Below are 24,195 nucleotides of genomic sequence, written 5' to 3'. Positions count from 1 at the left end.
TTTATAATATAACGAATTCTGTGTGGATGCTAATAAAAATGAAGCTGCTCTTATCTCACTGGCAAAACGAGTTCCATAGCGATGCAGGTCAGTTCCTCTGATTATTCTTTCCTGGAGGTATTCTGGCGCTATTCCTTTTACAATTTTAAATATCAGGATCATGGTATGATACGTCACTCGCTGCTTAACTGAGAGCCATTGTAATGTACTCAGCATAATTTGAATAGGGGTTCTTCGGTCACATCTTAGAATCAGTCTCATTATTTTATTCTGAAGCCTCTGTAGACGAGCCATTTGTTGATCATTTGCAAAGCATATTATTGAGGGGCAGAAATCAAAATGCGGTGATATTATTGCCTTGTACAAGTAAATAAGACTCCATTGAGTCAAATCATTACGCAACCGACATAAAATTCCAAATTTTTGTGCTATTTTCTTAACAGCATAGTCGATATGGTTTTTGAAATTCAATTTTTCATCAATTATAACACCAAGATACTTAATTTCGTGAACTATTTCAAGACGCACACCATCGATACTAACATTAACTATATCACAGTTTGCAGGCTTGTTGGAGACAATCAAACATTTAGTTTTCGAGACATTCAGTTTCAACATTTTAAAATTCAGCCATTTACTTAAGTTTTCTAGATCACAGTTCAGTTGTACAACAGCAGCATCAGCATTGTCATTAGCAATAAATATTACAGTATCGTCAGCAAACAAATTTATATCACAGTGGTTCAGGATTCGTTTCATGTCATTAATGTATAAAATAAAAAGCAAGGGTCCAAGCACACTTCCTTGTGGTACACCGACCTTGGTTTCTTTGGTATTGGATATCACAGTGGCATACTTCGTTCGTTGATAACGGCATTCTAAATACGATTGGAACCAATTCAGAGTTGTGCCCTCTATACCGTATTTCCATAGAGTTTTTATAAGATTTCTGCGTGAAATTGTTTCAAATGCGCGTTTCAAATCTAGAAATACTGCGATTATCTTTTGCCTTTTCTCCAACATTCCTTTCCATTTGGCCAACACCAAGTTTAAAGCTGTCTCACAAGAGTGATTCTTACGATAGCCACTCTGTTCTGGGATAAGCAGTTTATACGTGTCAATATAATTTATTAATTGTTCCTTAACTGCTAACTCCAATACTTTCTCGTACAGAGGAAGCATATTAATTGGACGAAATTCTTCTGCTTTCGATGTACCATTGACTTTTTCTATTGGGACAACCAAAGATTCTTTCCAAGAGCGGGGAACAATTCCAGTCCGCAGTGACTCATTTATTATGGTTAAAATATTTTCACCGATAGCATCAAATGCATCTTTTAAAACTCTGCAACTAACCTCATCCGCACCAGAAGATGATCCCATTGTCCATATAATTTTCTTAAGTTTTTCAAGCGTGATGGGCGAGAAACGAGTTAATTTGCTTTGGGTGTAAACTCCTCTAAGTTGCATTGGTTCGGGCTCTGCTTTAATAGAGTTGCTAATTTATTCAATGATTTGGATGAAATAATCATTGAATTTATTTGCGATTTTGGTTTCGTCTAGTTCAACTTCTCCGCCAAATTCAATTAGACTTGGATTAGGTGCATTTGGACTTAAAAGCCTTCTGAGAGTTTTCCACAACTCCTTACTATTATCTCTGTTTTCTTCAATTGTACGCTGAATCCACTCTTGTTTTTTTCTCCGTAAGCAACAGGAGTATTCATTTCTGTACGTTTTATATACCAACCATGTAAAATCAGAGTTACATTGTAGAAATTTTGTATATGCTTTATCTCTTTTTCTTTTCATTTCAACAAGTCTGAAATCATACCATTTATTTGATTGTTTGGCTTTTATTAATTTATAAACCACTAGGTTATTAACACATCTTTTGACAATTTGTACAAGATTATTTGCTTTGTCATGTAGATCATTGGATAGTTGATCTAAATTTGTTTCTTGCTTGTGTTTTCTCAATAAAGTGAGTAGATTTTCTCGAGAATAGTTTTTCCAACACTTTACCCGGACAAAAGTATCTTCGACATTATTAACATTGCTAGCAACATGTATACATAGAGTTTCATGGTCAGATATTTTAAAATCATTGACGGCACAAACACTGATATCACAGTTCGAAAATACCAAGTCAATTATTGTTTGGCTAGTACGTGTTATGCGAGTGTAGTCTTTGACATGTTGATTTAAGTTGTACGAGGACATCACATTCTTTAAGTTTGCAGAATTAACCGAATTAGACCAATTGATATTGAAGTCTCCAACAATTAAGTTGAACTTAGACAAATCTACGAAATCATCAAGCCAGTTTTCTTCTAAAACCTTCAGAAAATTTGCATCGCTTTCGTTTGGCGAATGGTACAGAATACCGTATCGTCCGGCAGTTAGTCCATTGTAAATTTCTATTCCAAGGAACCAATTTTTATCTTTCTGTTCATTTAGTAAGACCTTGTATTTCATACTTGTGTGTATATACATCATCACGCCTCCTGTGTGTCTCGAGTCAGAATAACAACTTATGGAACGGAAGTTTGCTATTTGAAAAAGATTTTCTCCCAGTGCTTGTGTTACATGTGTCTCAGATAGCAATAATAATTTCGGTTTGATCGTGTGCATCATTAAACGAATTTCTTCAAAATTTGTAGTCATACCTCCACAGTTTAAATAAATAACAGCTGGATGATTTTTGCTTAGTTTGTGGGATTGCTATTGAGCATAATCTATGAAACGACGCTTATTCGCAACCATTTTTTTATAAACGGGACATTCCTCACTATAAGCAAAATGATTTATATCCAGGTTCATGTTCCGCTCTTTGTTGATGTTTTTGCAATTTATACAGATCCTAAAGTCTGATTTACAATCGGAAGTTCTGTGATTTAAAGCGCAACGTGAACAGATTTCAATGTTTTTACAGTCTGCACTCTTATGACCATATGCACAACATTTGAAGCAACGCATTATGCTAAACGATTCGACTACTCTGCAGCTATCCCATCCTATGTTTACACGGCCCATTTCAAGCATAGTTTCTTGTGAGGCCAAATCGACCTCAATGATTGCTGTATATTGTGTGTAATTCATATACTTACTTGCAAAACTAGTAACAAGCTTTAAATTTTTGATATTCAAATATTCGTTTTGGTCTGTTAGGCATTGTTGAAGGATTTCGGCCGATAATTTTTCCGATAATCCTGTTATTTTGAGTCGTGGTTTGATCGGCATAGACATGGATACATCATAGTTTTCTCCTAATAAATCTTGTACGTTTGAGACTACTGATTCTAAGTTGTCGGAACTATTAACACCGAGAATCACCCTACCATTATATCCTTCTCTAACGGTTTGTATTTTAGCAGCAGATCTATCTACTTTGGCACGTAAAGCTTCCTTAGTTTCTCTAGATGTTTGTTCTCCCTCTTTAGGCTTAACTATAACCATTGGCTCTCTTTTTTTCAGGGGCGTTTTTTCGGAAAATCGATTTTTACCTTTTAAAAGATCAGCAAAGGTTGGAGTCTGGTTGCTTTCTATTAAAATGGGATCATCTTCTGGGTTTTCATCAGCGCTTTTTTCCAGACGAGCTCTCTTCCTAGATCGTAAATTAGCACTAGGGCCAGATGGAGTATCAAGACTTATTATTTTTTTCGATTGTATTGGAAGATTTTTAATATTTTCTTCCAAAACACTTTTGACTTCATCAAGAATATTCTCGCTCTCTGATTTTAACACTGATTTTAAATTTTCTACGTTTTCCTTCATCTTTGCATCAATTTCGTTTCTTAATGTATTAAAATTCTCATTCACAAACATCATAATCTCGTTTAATTTAATCATAAGCTTATCGTGGCCTATTCGATCATCACGACAATCTCTGCACACAAATTTCATTCCACGGTTTTTGTCCATGTACTTCAGCCCATTATCATCCAACCCATCACAGCACTTCACATGCATGATCGAGCCACACGTCCCAAAGCATTTAACTCTTGCAGTTTCTTCTCGAATCGCTTTTGTGCACACACTACACGTCGAGTTCAACGACATCTCGGCAGCGAGTGTAGGCCTGCCGGCCACGCGCTTTGCTATCAATTTGCACTGCTTGAATATTTATATTTCTCACAGTGATATCAATCAACAGAACTTTATCCAAAGTTTTAGGACATTTACTTTATGTCTTCCAACAAGACTTTTATACTATTAGAAAGGAAATAAAAACCACTTTCTAATCGAACTGATTTGCTTATTTTCAACCACTTTTTCACGTCAAAAATAGTAAAAAATAAACTCATAACTTTAAACAGCACTGCAAACGTATCGAGGTGTGATTTGAGATTGAATTGAAATGTCCTCTCATATTGTATTCTATACTGACGGTTCATTATCAAACGGCCGTGCAGGTGCAGGAATTTACTGTAACGAGTTGAACATAGAATATGCTCAACCTCTAGGAAAATATTGTACAGTCTTTCAGGCTGAGCTATATGCTATTATGTATGGAGTGCAAATTGCACTTCAAAAGAAGATTATGTTCAGAACAATTTATTTCTGTTCAGATAGCCAAGCAGCTATCAAATCACTCAGTGCTTCCAGTTCTAGATCAAAACTGGTAATCGCATGCCGCAAAGCAATCGAAGAACTTGCTGAAGGCAATGGATTAAACCTTCTATGGGTACCCGGACATAAGGGAATTTTTGGAAACGAATGCGCCGACGAACTCGCTAGAGCTGGGTCGGAAAAGGAATTTTACGGACCAGAGCCGGCTGTCCCAATATCACCATGTTGGTTCAGAAACCAAATTCAAACTTGGTCCTCTAACCAGCATGAACGATACTGGGAAGAGTTGGACACTTGTCGTCAAACTAAATTATTTTTAGAAAAACCATCTCCAATCATATCGAGTTACTTATTAACTTTAAATAAATCTCATTGCAGCATCTTGATCAGAGCACTCTCCGGTCATTGTAAACTCAACTATCACATGCACAACATTCAGCGTGCTGAATCTCCAGTATGTGGTAGTTGTGAATCAGATGTGGAAGATCCCTTCCATCTTATATGTAACTGTCCCTCATTTGCCAGACTACGTTTTCGTACTCTGGGATCTTACGCTTTAAGCGAATCTGAGTTTAATGCTTATGCTTATGCTTATGATACATACACAGCCAGATCTTGTCAGCATCCCGGTGAGTAGTAAAAGTACATTTACTACTCATCTTAACTCGGCCGGGCCCACTGTGCAGTATTGGACGCAGAGACAACTGGTACACAGGGAGGAAGAAACGTGGACAACAGTACCATACGTTTCCATGTTTATCAAGTGTTGAAAAAGTTCACGTTGGAAGCACATTTGCTAAACTTTACTGTGCTTCTTGATGGTGACCCTTGTGAGTTCGTCCTTCTTTGGATGGAAATGAGGTTTTTCTGCACAGAAATCCAAAACATCTTTATTTAGTCAAACCAAATGTTTCGGATTTTTGTACACCATCATCTCTGGTCATTGACCTTGGATATAGCGCCGATACTCGCTCTTGAAAATAAATATCGAAAGAACAGAGAAAAAATTAGTACTACCACAAAATCTTTTGAAATGAACTCTTTCAAAAGATTTTGCGCAATAAATGTGTAAGTTTCAACATCGAGACAAAATTAAAAGTTGGTGATTGTAGCCATACATCCATGACTTATACAGTATTTGGCCAACATGAACTACATGAAACTTGATCATGTTTCCGACATTGTACTTCTTTAGCTGAGAGTAAGATGCAATAAAAAAAAACTCCCCTGTCTTCTCCACAAAATGCGGGATCAACTCACGTCTCCTAAAAAATCAATTATAAGAATTTTATAATTTCTTAGGCACTTGAGAATTCCAAGGTACAATTTTCCGGATTTCAACATCAGTTCAGTAATCATAAATAAGAAATATCATGGAACGAACTCACCAATTGTAGAAGAGGAAGTCTGTTTCCACTTGTAGCGGATCATTCAACGATGTCAACAGCAATCTGCATTTGTACCGATAATCTTGGAATACGTGGGAACCAATATTTCACTTACGTTTGCACAAGTTTGAACGAGTTTGAATCCACTTCTGATACGACCTTGTGAACTTTGGTAGCTGCAACATGTGAAAAACAAGCCTAGTCCCCTAAATTTACCCGCACTTCGCTTTTCCGTGTGTGCTTCTTTTTCCGTTCTGTTAAGTATTCGCTGTACTAAGTATTCCAAACTTCTTTTTCAAAATCACATTCATCCACTTAACAATCAAAGTAGTCCCCCACCATTCAAACGCAAAACACGTGGAGACAAAAAAACAAGCAATTTTCATTTTCCCATAGTTTCCCATCATTTGGCTTCGTACACAATTGAAGAACACACTCCTTGTTCAATTATTTTCTGATCATTAACTTCCTAAAATCTCACAGATCGACACTTATTTTCTAACACCCAACTAGGTGCAAACCATAAGCCTTCAGACCGAAACAAACTAGCATTTAGCTAGAGAAACTAGAGCTATCGAAGAATAATCACAAAACTGAAGTATTGGACGCCTCGGCCGAATCTATGCAAAATTAAAAGCACTTTAAAACGAAATATCCTCGTGTTTTACCGCCTCTTTTAATATCATCTTGTGATGATCACTCCCGGCTATCCTATGGTAATGTTATCCTCAAATCCCGTCTTTTCTTAGCAACAAAAATCAATGATCTGTATATAAACTGGGCCTTCTAATTAAAATCTTACGCTTTAAGCGAATCTGAGTTTAAGAAATTAAACTTAAAAAACATTCTATCATTCCTTACCGAATGTAGAAAAGAGCTTTAATGCTAATAATCCCTAGTGGAAAGGCTTTATGCCATCTTAAATAGATTGAATTTATTTCTTCCTTTTATAGGTTTTTCAGGTTTCTCAGGTAAATGATGAAATCTTGGATAAAAAAAGGCTAGGCACAATTTTCCCGTATGTTTGGATAACGTGCCGCTATTAAGCCTACCCCCATTCTGATACCTGATACCTTGGTCGAGAGGCTGGTGAGTTTCGTTGCAACCTAGAGAGCAGCAGTTCAATTCTCTAGGCGTGTAAGCAGCTTTTGTAATCAAAACAATATAATTAAAATCAATGAGATAGACCATGATAGACCGGCAACCTAGCAATCTGACATGTGGTTGTCAGAGCAATCTGTCAATCGGATTTTTATCGGCGCTTAGAAGTTTCTTGACATTCTCTTAGAAGCTGAATAGCGTTCTCTACAGCCACCTAAACGAACTTGAAAGTAGCTTTAAGAACTTAAATTTTGGGCTGATTAGCATTCTCTTCAGACACAAACGAGAGCTGATTAAGCTTCTATGGAACCTTTCAAGGGAATTCTGGTTGCTTGGGGGCCCTTTAGTGTTGTCTAAGGAAGAAATGGTTTTACATATTTCTTCAAAGGAAATTGAATCTACTACAGTTAATGCCGTTAAATCAGAGAGATAACTAAAAAAGGAAGTAAATATCACGATCTTGCTCGGAAAAACTAGTGTAAACATTTTGGAAAAAGTCGACGAATAGATTACAAATTTCGTCGGAATTTTGACCTTTTATGCTGCCAAAGTGCATGCGAGTTGGAAAACTATTGATTTTTAATTTTGTATTGACATATCTAAAAAAGTTTCTTGGGTTCGATTTTATGGTTTGCTCAATTTTTATATTATAGTCTTGGAAAGAAGAACTTAAGCGTATTGCTAGTCGATTACTGGCTTCTTGGTGTTCTAACTTAGTGACTAATGATAGATTCTTTTTCCAGTTTTTATATGCCTTCTGCTTTTTATTTCTTAAATGCACAAGGTCTTTCGTGAACCATGGCGGATATTTGTTATTATTTGTTCGTCGCTTTAATTTTGTTGGAACGTTTTCATTGAGAATATTACCAAGAATTATGTAAAAAATCTCCACTTGATTGTCTGTTGAGTTTTCAGCTCGGAATATTGTTTGCCGACTTGTAATTTTGTTCCCTGTAATGTACATACATATCTTCAGCCAAATGAAGAAAAAAATTTGTTGTTTTATTTGGATGTTGACGAGGAAGTATTAAAAAACTTTCATAAGTTTAATTCTGTTCAACCATTGCGCAAAACAAAAATTGCTCTACCTGTATTATCTCCCATCAATACATTTTGGTCAAGAATATTGAACATCTGTAGGAGCTGACACGACAAAAAAAGAATGCAACGATTCATCTGTTTTCTACGATGCAGCGGCTGAATTACCCCTTACCTTTATCCACAAGGCATTATAGTTCACTTACTGCTTTCAAACGAGCCTTGAATCGTGTTTAGTTGATTCGTATGTTTTTTTTTATTATTATTATTAACAATCAATAAGTAGGATATTTTTAAGAAGTGTTTTCCTTAACCTGACTATAAAGATAATTGACATGCTGCGTAGAAGTTGATAAACAATAAATTACAAATTTGATTAAAGTTAAGAATTCAGTAAACCATGATGTCCACTCACCCGGAGGGCAACAAAGCGAAGTGAAAATTATACCACCCGATGAAAACCCCAGAGAGAGAGTGAGAAATTGTTATTGTACACTTGGCTAGTAGCTTACCTTGGAATGCAGTTGGACGGCGTCCGATCCACTTCCCATGCCGCGAACAGCTTCATTGGGACCGGCTTGGAAGCCATGTTTGTGGCCATTCGCTCGAATTTGGTCACTTTGTCGGTCATTTTTCGATCAACTGTATATAATTTTATTTCTGTTGCTGGTATTTTCCTGTTTTTACTTATTTCTTCTCAACTTCACCCACAGCGCAACTAGGCAATTAGTAAATCCAATAGACACATAATAATCTCACAAATATTTACGAATACCAACGCAACACTTGACGTTGGGCAAAATCATTTGGACAGAGATAATGCTATGGCAACTGCCGGGGGCCACGGAACTTTTCTGGATAATTCCTCACGCGAAATCCTAGACGATGTTCCCATAGTCTGGGGATGTTTATGGGTTGATAAAAATGGCTGCACCCATCGTTAACATGTTGTTGCTGCTGCTAAGCTATTAATTCTTCTCTTCGCAAAGGCCTATTTAAGCACTGGTTGCGTGTTTAGTGGATAGGCATCAATAATGATGGTGGGCGTGGGTGGAAAAGATTTTCATCGTCATTTCAGCAGAGCCTGCTTTCGCTGACCAACAGACACAAAGCAGGAAAAGGTTTTCAACCAAAAACTCAAACATCATAGAAAAATAGCGATGAAAATATAATCACTTTTTTCGCCGAAAACTAGGCGGTGGCGCAATTTATTTTCACTCTCGCTAGCTAGCTGGCTGGCTGGCTGGTTAATTTTATTACACCATCTCTAGTATTATTGCTTTTCATTTACTTTACTTGCATTCCGGTAGCTCACCATTGCCATTCAATAGCATCTTTCATTTCATTTCACTTCACGACTTTGATCATCACCAAGCAAAATATCATTTTCTCTTTTCATTTATTTTTCCTCACTTATAACCGATGCCAACACAATTTGTAATTTTTTGATAATCAGCTTCTTCTTCCATGCATTCAAAACATTCTGATCATCTCAATTGCCACAAAACGAAATCAATTTAACTTGTCGGAGAACACTCATTTTCAAACCTGCATATTGGTCGTGAGACAGGGCACAATTTGAACGGGCAAACCCAGATGAAAATCACAAAACGTTTCCCGAAAAAGGGCGCTTCCCAATCCAGAAAATAAAAGAAAATTTCAGTCCGTGTTTGTTGAGGAAAATCAAGAGACACACATCCGTACACAAAGAAAATTCAACTACTTATGAAATGAACGCAAAAGAAGTCGGGCGAGCGAGTGAGCCCAACTGAGCCCAGTGAGCTCAATCCGCGATGCCAGGCAGAGGTGCCAGGTGTCCTGTCAAATCAGGATTTTTCCTGACTTTCGAATGTCCGTCCTGATTTTTATAAATTCTCTGGATTTTTGAAAATGTTCTTTTAATGTACTGAATTGTCCTGATTTTCCAAGCATTATTTCAACTGTGATTGAATCCATTCAAATCTTTCCTGGTTGTTCCGCATGCTTCCATTAATAACGGTCCAAATGCACCTCTCATAAGAACAATGAACGTTCAACAGCGTTTCATCAGAAATCGATTTTCATATCTTCCAAAACACCACTTAAATGTAAATTCCGCAGTGCACTTTAATAATTTAAGATTTGAGAGAAAATAATGTTTATTGAATTATGTGATAAATTTTGATACTCGATGATATATATCATATAAATTTAAATTGTAATCTGTTGATGCAAATGATGAACGCGCTTTTGATACGGATCCCATTTATTTCATGTAGGCTTTTTCCCTCCAATAAAAATAAAGATAAAGAATGTATAGTGAAATTTTCAGGACAACAAACAGATCTGCTAGCATCCATGCATAAATAAAGCTGTCTAAAGTACATGTATATCGCCCTTATTTATGCAATTTAAGCAGAATTTTTGGTGTCTTTAAAAATCTTGATTATTTCTTCAAGAATTTCATGATTTTTGACGAAACCATCTAGCATCCCTGATGCCAGGTGAATTTTTGACGTTTCGTATAGTTACACTCTAGGCCGCTATATCTCAAAATAAAGTTGTAATGCCGCAAAATCGAATGAAACTGGCTCCCGACGAAAATGAGGTTGGGGATTTTTTCCGGTTTTCCCGAATAAACGCCATATTCTTGCAACTTTATTTTGGAGTGTTGTCATTCAGCGCGATTTTACCCTCGACAATGATTACATCAAGATTATATCTAAGTGAAATGTTCCATGCGATGTAGAGTTTGATTATAAAAATGAGATCAAATCGTATCTTCAGCGAAATTTGATACATTCAGAAAAATACTATTATATTTGCCATAAGATTTTCTTATGAAGTGGCGAATCATTGTGGAATCATTGAAACTCATAAGATTGTCATGAAAATTATAATAAGAATTTGCCGTCAAAAGTATTCAAAAATGAGTAGTTTTTCGTGTCCGTGTATTTGAAGTTCAATAAAACAACAATTTTATTTTCCTTCAACAAAATTATTATCCTGTCGAGTTATTTCAACAATGTCCAAAGTTCATGAAGCTCTCAAACCGATCCAATGGCTTATCGGAAGCTGGGAATCAACGAGCTGTAAGGGTCACTTCCCGACAATCAAAAGTTTTTCGTATAACGAAGTGTTAAAATTTGAATCCTTGGGACAACCTTTGCTCAACTATGAAGCACGTTCGCGGCATTTAGAAACCGGTGCACCCATGCATCTGGAAAGCGGATTTTTAAGGATCAAACCAGGAACAAGCCAGGTGGCCTTTATGGTATCGCATAACTTCGGACTATCAGTGCTAGAAGAGGGCGTAGCAAAAGAGGAAGGACTAATTGAGCTGGAATCCACATCTGTTAGCCGTATGTCATTTGCCAAAGATCCATCGGTGAAGGCTTTGAAGAAAACGTATAAGCTGAATTCGGACGGAACATTGGAAATTCGCACCGATATGGAAACCAGCAATACCCCCATGACTAACCATCTAATTGCGGTTTATAAAAAAGTCGAATAATGAACATATTTCAAGTCTTGTATTAATATGTTGGTGATGGTAATAACAAATTCAAAATTAGATTATATTCATTGATATACACAGTTTATAGTCAACAATAAATTGTTAAATAAATACATCCTTACATTAAAAACGTAGCTTTAAAACTTCAAATTCTTTGACAAATACGCTAAGACTAACGAGCCTATGGTAAATATATAGTCTCTTTAGCCAAGACCTCTGTTTTGAGAAAACTGCATTTGAAATTTCAGAAAATTAATCAACTAGCTGACCCGGTGTGCTTTGCTGCATCTTGCAATAATAAATTCAATTTGTTTAAATTATCGAAATTTTCAAAACCGTGTTAATTCAAAAATCCGCGTAAAAAAATCGCGTTATTTCGAAAATTCGCGTAAAAAAACCCGTATTTCGAAAATCCACGTCAAAATTCCATTTTAATCAAAAAATCGCGCAAAAAAGCACGTTACTAAAAAACGCGTAAGAACCATAATTATTTAAAAATTTACGTTCAATGATAATTTATTTTTAAGATAGAAAACAAATTCAATTAGATTAATAGAATAGTAGAATATAATGAGGCTTATTTGACAGTGTGGAATTCAGATCGTCTCTTGTCTCAGGGCTCGTGTCTCAGGTCTCATGTCTCAGGTCTCATGTCTTAGGTCTCATGTCTCAGGTCTCAGGTCTCATGTCTCACGTCTCATGTCTCACGTCTCATGGCTCAGGTCTCATGTCTTAGGTCTCATGTCTTAGGTCTCATGTCTTAGGTTTCCCATGTCTCATGTCTCAGGTCTCATGTCTCACGTCTCATGGCTCAGGTCTCATGTCTCGTGTCTCAGTTCTCGAGTCTCATATTGCAGGTCTCAGGTCTCATGTCTCAGGTCTCAAGTCTCAGGCCTCAGATCACATGTATCACGTTCTTAGTCTCAGAGCTTAAATTTTCCCAACTACAAAAAGATTGTAAGTGTTGTCCTTTCAAAAAGAATATTTTCTTCCAAAAACCGCGTTAATTCGAAAATCCGAGTAAAAAACCGCGTTAATTAAAAAATCCGCGTAAAAAAAACCGCGTAAAAAATACCGTGTAAAAAAAACCGCGTAAAAAACCTCAGTGTACAGCTAAAAAATTGGATGTCGTTTTTTAGTGAGATTTTTTTTTTCTACCAGAAGATCTGTGATACCGGTCGAAACTTTCATTGGACCCCAATATATCTATACATTCTCGGATAGATGGATTCTTGACAATTTCAAATATCAATGAAACAATCAAATACAGAAGAGCTGTCAGAAGTTATGAGTATTTTGAAAATAAAATTAAATTTTCGGACTTTTTACTTTCTGAACCAGTTTCTGATAACCTGGAAATTCATATGGACTTTAGTTTGAAATGTTGAGTAATTAGAATAAATTACTTACACAGTGAATGTAATATCATCAAAATCGGTTAACATTTACAGCCAGGAGAACGAAATCAAATTACAACTCAAATTTCCCGAAAAGGATGTTTAGCGAACGGCTTTGGAAGGTTAAATAAGAAAGTAGTACCTAGCTATAGCTTATAAGCTAGTTCTTTTTAACCACAAGCATGACCGTTTGAGGCATTGGTAAAAAAAACCAAATATATGGGAATAAAAGAAAAAGATAAGGTTTGCGGTTTATATCAGATTTATCTCCTACTAGCTTATTTTACCCGGCCTTGCTCGGGTTCACAAAAAATATAAATCAAAATGAGTCGTTTGATTTTTCGAAATGTTGGAAGCTTTATATGTATCATTTTAAGAAATTTGGCTCTTGTTTGGCCACGTATGTCTCGCTAGCATTCAACTGAGTCAATCATCGATCGCTAGCAAGGAAGTTGATATCCGAATTTTGTTTTTCGTCACCCGCATGTAATCTCATATCGTCTTTTCTCACGAACCGATGTCAGGTCGTGCGCTGTTCTAATGCGACATCAGCTGAACTACCACTCACAGATGGTACACCTCAAGGCTCATGCCTGAGTGCCTTGCTCTTCAGCTTATATGTAAATAGTCTCCCTACCATCCTAAAATGCAGCTATCAACTCTATGCAGATGACTTACAAATTTACATAAATGGTCCTATATCTGAAGTCGATCAACTTGTCCGAACCATCAACGAAGACCTGGCGAGAATTGAGCTGTGGAGCAAGAATAATTATCTCTCACCCAACCCCAGTAAGACCCAGGCGATTGCCTTCACCAAACGAGATAGTATCAGTCCTAACATTGACATTATCTTCTGTAATCAAACCATCCCTCTGATGAAAAAAGTGAAGAACTTAGGACTTATAATGGATCACAACTTGAATTGGACCGACCACGTGAATAGTATTTCATCAAAAGTCTTCCTCACTCTCAGAACTTTCCGTAAATTCCAATCCGTTCTCACTGTTCCAATTCGTTTGAAACTGGTCCAATCTATTACTGTCCCCATCTTCTCATACTGCGATACAGTTTACTTCCCAGGTCTCTCAGCAGCCTGTAAAGACCAGCTGCTAAGGTGCTACAAGTCTGCGGCAAGATTTGTCTTCAATCTGAAACGAAGAGAGACTACAGAGACCACCAGAAGACTTATACTTGGCTGCGATCTTCTTGAGAACTATCGGAGGCGTATATGTTGCTTCATGCGCCAGGGTTACGACCAAAAGCTACCTGCATATCTCCTTTCTCACCTCCAGCGAGGGAGGAACGAGCGATCCAAATGCTTCATCATCCCCCAACATACCACAACCTCTAGGAAGAGTATACTGGTGTATGGCGCCTCCTGTTGGAACAACTTGCCTTTGGCGACAAGACAAACCAGCTCGCTAACAACCTTCAAGACCGCGTTGAACAGAGCTTCATAACGCAAATATTAGATTTCGTTTTCAAAACATTTATTAATATTCCACGCGTTTTGTGACACAAGTGATTTCCTTAACCTGAACTAATAGTTAATTGTAACTGACAGGCTGCGTTAAAGTTAATAAATTACAAATTACAAATTACAAATTACAAATTACAAATTACAAATTACGTATGTTTTGTAAGTCTTTTGAAAGTTTTTATTGAGATTATTCACTGTGTTTAGCGATTTAATTTTTTTTTTTGAGAAGCATATGGTTTTGAGGATTATCAATAGAATTTCAAAATAATTTTCTTTCGCTTTCCCTATCACGATCTTTTTTTTTTTTTTTTATTTAAATATATCTTTATTAGTACCAATTCATCATTACATTTATATTACATTAATACATTAAATTAGGTGTTCAGTTCAATAATGAACTTTCAGAGCCCTATAGTTTAATAATCACTAAAATTTATTTATTCGACCTAAATTTGCTGAGCGCAATCAAGCATTTTTATAAAAGAGAACATCCTGTAGTGAAAAAAAAAAAAATATTTTAAACCAAAAACTAAAGCTATCCTAAAATTAAACTAATTGTAGAGAGAGCGAATCTCTGCGATGGAAGACTGCATCGATTTGTCTCTGAAGTTGGAGATGATTTCGTTGGCCATCTCTTCGATAGATTCAATGCCTGCAATCCGATGAAGATCTTCGGTGCTGTGCCAAGGTGGAAGCCGCAAAATCATTTTCAGAACCTTGTTCTGAATCCTCTGGATGGCTTTCTTCCTCGTCGCGCAGCAGCTAGACCAAATCGGAACTGCATACATTATCGCTGGTCGGAAGACTTGCTTGTAAATAAGCATCTTATTCTTCAGGCAAAGTCGGGATTTCCTGTTGATGAGAGAATAAAGAGATTTAGTGTATTTATTACATTTAGATTGAATATCTTCAATGTGATTCTTAAAAGAAAGATTCCGATCAAGTGTGAGTCCCAAGTACTTCACGTGATCAGACCATTCTAAAGAAACCCCATTAAAAGTTATGGAATGATTTTCATTAGGTTTTAAAAAATTTGCTCTTGGCTTATGGGGAAATAAAATAAGTTGAGTTTTGGAAGCGTTAGGAGAAATTTTCCAAATTTTCAAGTAATTCAAAAAGGAATTTAAATTTTGTTGCAATCTACTGCGTACCACCCGTAAATTTCGACCTTTGGCTGAAAGCAAAGTATCGTCAGCAAATAATCTTCTACCTTTTCCTTCTGGGACATCAGGAAGATCAGAAGTGAAAATATTGTATAAAATAGGCCCAAGTATACTACCCTGAGGGACACCAGCTCTAATGGGTATCCTTTCAGAGCATGAATTTTGATAGCTTACTTGCAAAGTTCGGCTAGTCAAATAATTTTGAATAATTTTGGTGAGATATACAGGAAAATCAAATCGAGCTAATTTAGCTACTAAACCTTTGTGCCAAACACTGTCAAAAGCTTTTTCAATATCAAGAAGAGCAACACCAGTTGAATAACCCTCAGATTTGCTAGCGTTAATCATATTAGTTACACTCAAAAGTTGATGTGTAGTAGAATGTCCATGACGAAAACCAAATTGTTCATCAGGGAAAATAGAATTCTGATTAATGTGAATCATCATTCTATTCAAAATAACTCTCTCAAATAGTTTACTTAAAGAAGGAAGCAAACTAATTGGTCGATAACTTGAAGGCTCTGAAGCACTTTTTCCAGGTTTCAAAATTGGAGTTACTTTGGCATTTTTCCATTTATTGGGAAAATAAGCCAAGCGAAAACATTTATTGAAGATTTTAACTAAAAAATTTAAAGTGCTTTTAGGAAACTTTTTAATAAGAATATAGAAAATCCCATCTTCCCCCGGGGCTTTCATATTTTTAAATTTTTTGCAAATCAATTTAAGTTCATCAATATTTGTCTCACAAGAACTTTCAAACACAATTTGCTTAGAAAGAATATCATCAAAATCTAGGGAAATTTGAGCATCAATTGGACTTACAACGTTTAAATTAAAATCATGAGCAGACTCAAATTGTTGGGCTAATTTTTGAGCTTTTTCTGAATTATTTAAAAGAAGTTTATCCCCATCTTTCAAAGTAGGAATTGGCTTCTGGGGCTTTTTTAGAATTTTAGTTAATTTCCAAAATGGCTTTGAGTAGGGTTTTATGTCCTCTACTGTTTTAGCAAAATTTTCATTACGAATGAAATTTAAACGACGTTTTATCTCTTTTTGAAGGTCGCAATAAATTAATTTCAAATAAGGATCCCTAGTTCGTTGAAATTGGCGTCGACGAATGTCAATAGCTACACCCCCAACCTTGTCGATCAAGTCGATCATTTCGTAAAATTTTAAAGAAAGCATTGCTTTTCAAGTTATTGTCTGGCTTTAAAAAAGTTTCAGTGATCTTGGTTAGCCAGCAAAGATCTAGCGTTCCAATTCATAATATTTAAACATCTATTGGATCCATGAGAGAATCGTAAAGTCATAATAATTTTGTTAGCATAATTAAAAGAAGTTTGGAAAGCTTCAAACATTGAATTTGCTTTCAACATAAGTTGCATCATTTCCATTAAATTTTGATGCAAAAATTTTAATTTTTCCTCAGTAATCTCACCCAAATCAACAAAATTGTTAGAATCAGAAGAGGAAGGAGAAGAAAAAGTATTTGAATTTCGGGGATTTTCCCAAGCCTTCGCATGAACGTTGAGACTTGGTTTTTTCCCATTTTTATTAGTTAAACCTGAAGAGGGCAACCCATTTTCAACCACCTCTGAGAACGATAAACAACGAGTCTGTGGCGCAGAATCAGCCCAGGTAACATTAAAATCACTTCGGGTATTACCCAGCCGTGATTCCAATGTAGGCCGAGGCTGACCGCGAACAGGCAGGTTGTTTGCCGGTCTGACGTGTGTAGACGAAAAAGAGGAAGGAGGAGAAGAAACTTTTCTGGAAACTTTGGGGTTTTTCCTAGAAGCAACAATTTTTGCCCTAACGGGACAATCTAGAGAATTCGAGGAATGATTACCTGCGCAATTCGCACACTTAAAAAATTCTGTTTTTGGCTTATCACCACCAAAAAGGCATTTAGATTTTTCATGATCGAATGAGCCGCAAAACATGCATCTGGCATTCATTCTACAATTTTTAGTGCCATGACAAAAAGCTTGACAACGACGACATTGCGTAATATTTTGTAAAAAATTGGTATGGGATTTACGAAAAGGTTCAAATTTTACTCGACAATGAAACATAAGACGAGCCTTTTCCAAAATTTTCAAATTATTAACCTGATCCTTTTTAAAATGGATCAAATAAAGTTCAGGAGCAAAACCAACACTACTGGTATTATTCGTGTTGGTTCTTTTCCTCATTTGAATTACTTGAATTGGAGAAAAACCTAACAAAGAATTTAATTCAGTTGTGGTCTCATCCGGTGTCTGATCGCCGGTGAGACCACGAAGTACAACTTTAAAAGGACGATCACCTCTAGTGTCGTACGTAAAAAATTGGTGTTTTTTATTATTCAAATAATTTAAAATTTTTTGAAAATCATTAAAAGATTCCGCCAATATACGAGCAGTTCTCCTTCGACCGATCTGAAAAGAAATCTTCACATCCTTGACGGAAGTGACGATTTCTTTTCGAAAGGCATTGAAGTCAGGAATCGTGACCGTTATTGGTGGAATCTTTTCGTTTTTAAGAGTATAAGAAGAAGAAGAAGGTTTCTTAGTACTCTTATCAGAATTAAATATGAATATTTCCTCATCACCGATGTTATGAAGGACATCGAATGAATTGGAAATTTCAACTTTTTTGGCAGATGGCCCTGGATTAGGTTCAGCAATCCGTTTTCTTCCGGCCCTTGAGCCGGCCGAAGACTTCCCCATGCTGGAAAGAAAAGAGAAAATATGAATAAAAGAAAATGAAAATAATTTTAGCACTGAAAAGTGCTGATTGAAATACAGGTAAGGAAAAAATAAATAATGTAAAATGTTCCTGCAGGTACACAGCAACGATACGATGCTCCGGCGTACGTGTTGACGGCTCAACGGTACAGATGGAAGTGACCTATCACGATCTAATTTTTTTTTTTAACCCACCTTTTTTCTAAGAAGCTCGAATAGATTTGGCCTTTAATTTTTTAAATGCAAATGATAAAATAATTTTCTATCTTTCCCATCCTCCATTAGATGAAAATCTCTTTTGGAGATTATCCCACTTTCCAAGATGGATGATCTACTACTACTCTACTACAATGGTATATTTAAGTTTTATTGACTTAAAAACTTCCAGAAAACACTTCCGAACCTTGTTGAACTATGTTTAAGGCTTATTTTGAATGTTTTTAATTGTATGTGTGCTTTTTTCGCTTTTGAATTGAACACTGTTTTATGATTAGTTTTTCTCAAATGTAGAAAGTTTTACTAAAAGTTTCTTGGAGTTATCGAAAATAAATCATCTCTGAACCGAAATTACCATTTAAATGTTATGGAAATGGTCTTGTTTGAGTTCTATTTAAGTTTTTTTATCCTCGGACAAAATCATTCTATTAATTATATTGAAGAGTGATCAATGTTAAAATTCTTTGATATCATTTGATTGAACTCGCATTACCAAACGATTTTTTTTCCAAATTGGATGGTAGAATTGAACACATTGATGACCAAAAATAAATCAAAAGTTATAAATTGGTCAATGAAATAGAATTGTATAAAGCTTAAAACCTCAGATTTTAATAACTAATAATTTCTACTCTCCCGTTTAAATTTCCCGGCGGCTATCAAAGCATTGAAATTGCAGCCTTCAACGTATAACTCTGAATCTTTTTTTTTTTTTTTCTTTATGAGGAATCCTAAAAATATGAAAATGGTTGGTTCTTAAAAGCTGGAGTCTATGAAAACGCTGTTCATTAGTTTTTCGACCTCCAGTCCAAATAGTTATTCACTGTTCACTGTGTATCATTGTAGACTCTCAAAGCCCCGGGCGGCGGTAGGGAGCACTTTGAAAACCACTGAAATTCTAGTCAATATATTCCTAATAGGGTAATTGTATTTTTCAATCCTTAATTAAGGCTCATTATTGCAATCAAATACCTCGTACCAGTACCACGTGCTTTGAACAGTAGAAGGAAAAAAAAACCCGCCAAAAACTTCGCTTTGAATTTTTCAATCGCTAGCAGGCTTTGATTTGCTATCCAGTACACGTGAACGTACAACGTGGATGGTCGTTTCTAATGCCCAGCCCATGGTGATGGTGAAAACAACCCCGCCAAAGGAAACGAAAAACGGTTGGCAAAATGGGTGCCATGACTTTTGATTCGTGTGAATAAAAACGAAAGTTGTATGGGAGCATACATTATGCTATAGCATAATTTTCAAAGCAATCCATTGCATAATAACGTCAATATGGCTAAAACAGTAAAAAATTAATTAATATTGACGACCCCTTTCGCCGACCCCTGGCAAAACATTTGACATCTGTGTGCAAATTTTCATCCCAATCCGATGTCAAATAACGTCGATATTGCAAAAATATTGAAAGCTTAATATGGACGACCCCCTTTTCCGGCCCCTTACACTGAATTTAATATCTGAAATCCATTGCTCGTCCTTCAAAACCCTCGTGTACCAATTTTCATCTGAATCCAGTGTATAATAACGACAATATCGCATTAACAGTGAATAGTTAATATGGACGACCCCTTGTTACGGCATCAGCGAACGCGCCTCCGCTACCAAGAAGACCCCACCAACAACTGACGTCAATGCTGACTAAAGAGAAGCCTTCCGGTAAAGAAAAAGATAAACGAAGAAAGAAGACATACTAGTTTACAAACGGATCCTTGATTACACATGGTGGAACGTTTAGTGACATACGACAGTTAGTGTAGACGGTTTCATTTCTCCAAAACTGATTTATTTGCTTAAACTAGTGAACAACTATCTACAGGTACATTCATCTACTATAATTCTTATAATATCTAAACACAAAGCTAAAGCTATTATCACAGTTTGTCATCACAGTTTGTATCACCATTCACTATCACAGTTCGATCATAAAGTCACTATCACAGCTTGTTACGAAAAGACCTTATACTTACGAAGCTAAAACACCAATCAGGTAACATACACAACCTATTTGATGTATCCTAAACTAAAATATGTATTTAAAATAGTACACGATACTACCGTTCAGGACTTGAACCCCGGCAACAAGACCATTATATTTACCATAGCGCAGGCACTAAACGTAAGTAAACATAAATCACATCTATTGAAATGTAAACACTGCTTCATTTATAAATATTATAATAACGTTTGGAATATTGATTGTAGGTTAAATTTAACAATCAAATAAATTGTTTAAATCTACGGAAGCCTTATATCTTGTCGCCGAATCGGGAACAAATTAAATTTAACGTTTAATCGGAATGTCGGAAACTGGCGTATCGAGTAGTCCGAAAAGGAGTAACGTTACTGATGGTGAAAGCTGCGGTCTATGTCGAGGCGTTGATACCAGTAGAATGGTTCAATGTGACGAGTGCGACAAATGGTTCCACTACGACTGCGTGAATGTGGACGATAGCATCGAGCATAAGGACTGGAGTTGTAACTCTTGTGTGAGGAAAGCACTAGAGCGGGAAAAGAGCGTCTTGAAGGAACAAACGGAAGAACTTCGACGGAAGCAAGAGATATGGAAACAGAGTCAGCAACAAATGCAGCCAGAACATACAGTTAAGCGGTCCGAAAAACCTGAAATGGAACAGCAGAAACCAGTAGAGTCCGGGCAAGAGCAGTTGCAATGGCATAATCACCAGCAGCCGAGTACTTCGCAAGGGCAGTATCCTGAAAGACATGAAATTAATCAACAATCACCGATAACAAACACTGGAGCAATTCCGAAACGCTTTAATCATCCATCAATCCCAGAAGTACAGCGGAAGCAACAGGGTGCGGAACCGTTGGCTAGTTCCACAGCTCGGATGGCAACGAATTCAAGGTGTAGCTATAAGTGTCCATCGAAGACTTCTAGGAAAAGTGTGAAAATACAAGAGTTTCAATCGAAGGCACTGAAAGCGAGGCAATCGTTAGAGAAAAGACAGTTGGAAGAATGTCTTGAACTTGAGCGGCAAATGCTAGAGCTGGAAGATTCTGATGCCGACACTACGACGGATATGGACAAAGTTCAAGAGTGGCTGGGCAGCACGGACATATTTGAGGAACCGAACTTGAAACCCGTAAATGAAACGTTGTTACCTGGATACACCGAAACCCCTCCGAAAACAGGATCAGTGTTGAAGAACAATCAAATGATGCGGACTGAAAGACCAGATAATGAAATTCCAGTAACCTCTTTTCACTTACCTGCTTCGATGTCCACACCACACAGGAGTGAACTACCCCGGAATCTTCGAGATGAAAATAACGGCTACCGGAATGAACCATTAAACAACAGTAACTTAGCAGCACGACAAACAGTTAAAGATCTTCCTAGATTTGGAGGAGATCCGGAAGACTGGCCACGATTTATTGCGGCGTTTGAAAGAACCTCCAGAATGTGTGCTTTCAGGAACGACGAACTGCTTGACCGATTAGAAAGATGCTTATATGATCGGGCGTTCAGCGCCGTTAAGTGTCTTCTTTTGCACCCCGACAACGTTCCGATTGTCATAAACCGTTTGAAAACATTGTTTGGAAACCCAGATTCAATCGTGGAAACTATGGTGAAACGGGTCAAACAAATGCCAATACCGGATGCCGACAAGTTGGAGACCATGATAGATTTCGGAGTGGCAGTTCAGAATTTGTGTGCCACTATCCAGGCATGTCGACTGGATGAATGCATGTACGACCTCACCTTGCTACAAGAACTTGTGGAAATGCTTCCAACACCAATAAAAATGAAATGGGCCTATCATCTACAAAAACACGGTGCCGCTACGCTACTAGAGTTTAATGGGTGGATCGGCAGAATGGTGGAAGCCTTCAGCAAGGTTACACGGCCACGGGTTTCGAGAAAAGGCCAAAGCAAACCGAAAAGGGACGAAGTTTTTTTACACGTACAAACTGATGAACATTCAGAAGATACCACCCGGAGAACATGCCTGGCATGCAATGAAGACTGCAACAGTCTGGAGCAGTGTAGACGGTTCCAGCTTATGACCATCGGAGCGCGCTGGTCACTGATTAAAGATAACAATATCTGTCGCAAATGCCTAACTAAGCATTCCAAGCCTTGCGAAAGAAAACCCTGCAACAAAAACGGATGCAACTTTCTACACCACTGTTTACTACACGACGACAAGAAACATAAAAGCTCATCGTCTATCGACAATCCTGCACAGAACGCTTCTTGTAATACGCATCATTGTCCGCTTGGAGGGGTCCTTCTAAAGTATATTCCGGTTACTCTACACGGCAAAGGGAGATCTATTTCTACGTTTGCATTTTTTTATGGGGGCTCAACATGCACGTTGATGGAACACGACCTGTGGAAAGAACTGGATTTAAATGGTGAAAATTATCCCCTGTGTATCAACTGGACTGCTGGACATGGCCGATATGAAGCTGATTCGGTGAAATGCTCTCTAGATATTGCTGGTAATCAACAAGGCGAAAGGTACCATCTCTCCAAAGTGCACACCGTTCAAAGTTTAGATCTCCCAGCCCAGTCAATGTCCGTAGATGACTTATCAAAACACTTCCGGTGTCTTTCGAATATTCCCATTGAGTCCTATAGCAACATCAAGCCACAGATTCTTCTAGGCATGGATAACATACGCCTCGAATATCCATTGACCTCTAGAGAAGGGCTCGAGAATCAGCCCACGGCTGTTCTAACCCGTCTCGGTTGGGTTGTCTACGGACCTTGTGCAATAGATGAGCACATGATTGGAACTGCGAAGGAAGCTTTCAGCTACCATATATGTCAGTGCGACGAGCTTTCAAAGGCAGTTAGAGAATTTATTGCTACGGATAACATTGGTGCACAGGCAAACGCAAAACGTCTCGTTTCGAAGGACGATGAACGAGCATTACAGATGCTAGAGTCGAATACAGTTCAGAAAGGAATGCGGTATGAAACCGGGCTACTATGGCGGTATGATGACGTACAACTACCGAATAGTAAACCCATGGCTCTGAAACGCCATCAGTGCTTGCAAAGACGAATGAACCGGGAACCGGAATTGGCAAACGCGATGTACCTGAAGCTTCAAGAATACGCTTCTAAAGATTACATCCGCAAGTTGTCCGCCGAAGAGGAATTCGAGCATACCGGCAAAACGTGGTATCTCCCCATCTTCCCAGTTTTTAACCCGAACAAACCAGGGAAGCTAAGAATCGTCTGGGATGCTGCAGCTACGGTTCAAGGTGTTTCTTTAAATTCATATCTTCTTAAAGGACCTGATCAAGTTACACCACTGCCACATGTGCTCCATCGATTCCGCGAATACTTGTGGGCAGTCTCCGGTGACATTCGCGAAATGTTCCACCAGATCTTGATTCAGAACAGCGATCAGCACTGTCAAAGATTTCTGTGGAACGACGGAATACAGGGTGGAGACCCATCAACTTACGTCATGAACGTTATGACGTTCGGTGCAAGCTGCTCACCTAGTAGCGCACAGTTCGTCAAAAATTTAAATGCCGAACGATTTGTCGATCGACTTCCTGAGGCAGTTTTCGCTATTCGCTTCGGAACATACGTAGATGATATGCTGTTTAGCTTGGAATCA

General features: G+C 37.4%; 2 protein-coding genes across 5 annotated transcripts in view; one reads left to right on the top strand and one right to left on the bottom strand.

The window, feature by feature from the left end:
• The window catches only part of LOC129739381 (phosphofurin acidic cluster sorting protein 2), a 105,032-nt gene extending 95,195 nt beyond the window's left edge, over positions 1 to 9,837 (bottom strand). For 2 of the 4 annotated variants that reach the window (XM_055730802.1, XM_055730805.1), the window contains exon 1: positions 8,609 to 9,837. In XM_055730802.1, the coding sequence (XP_055586777.1) occupies positions 8,609 to 8,727 (119 nt within the window). In that variant the 5' untranslated portion in view covers positions 8,728 to 9,837. The remainder of the gene's footprint in view (positions 1 to 8,608) is intronic. The other 2 variants (XM_055730803.1, XM_055730804.1) reach the window with 2 other exon arrangements.
• Positions 9,838 to 11,007: 1,170 nt separating this feature from the next.
• On the top strand, positions 11,008 to 11,726 carry LOC129739383 (peroxynitrite isomerase THAP4-like). The gene has a single exon (XM_055730806.1). It carries the CDS (start codon positions 11,101 to 11,103, stop codon positions 11,587 to 11,589), a length of 489 nt encoding a protein of 162 aa, XP_055586781.1. The 5' UTR covers positions 11,008 to 11,100; the 3' UTR covers positions 11,590 to 11,726.
• The last annotated feature ends 12,469 nt before the right edge of the window (positions 11,727 to 24,195 follow it).

Source organism: Uranotaenia lowii, chromosome 1, assembly GCF_029784155.1.
Source record: "Uranotaenia lowii strain MFRU-FL chromosome 1, ASM2978415v1, whole genome shotgun sequence".
Classification (NCBI taxonomy): Eukaryota; Metazoa; Arthropoda; class Insecta; order Diptera; family Culicidae; genus Uranotaenia; species Uranotaenia lowii.
Note: the sequence above shows the minus strand (reverse complement) of the source record. Positions and strands in the feature narration are given on the sequence as shown.

Coding starts and splice junctions, on each gene's coding strand:
- LOC129739383 (XM_055730806.1), top strand. CDS start 11,101: ATGTCCAAAGTTCATGAAGCTCTCAAACCGATCCAATGGCTTATCGGA.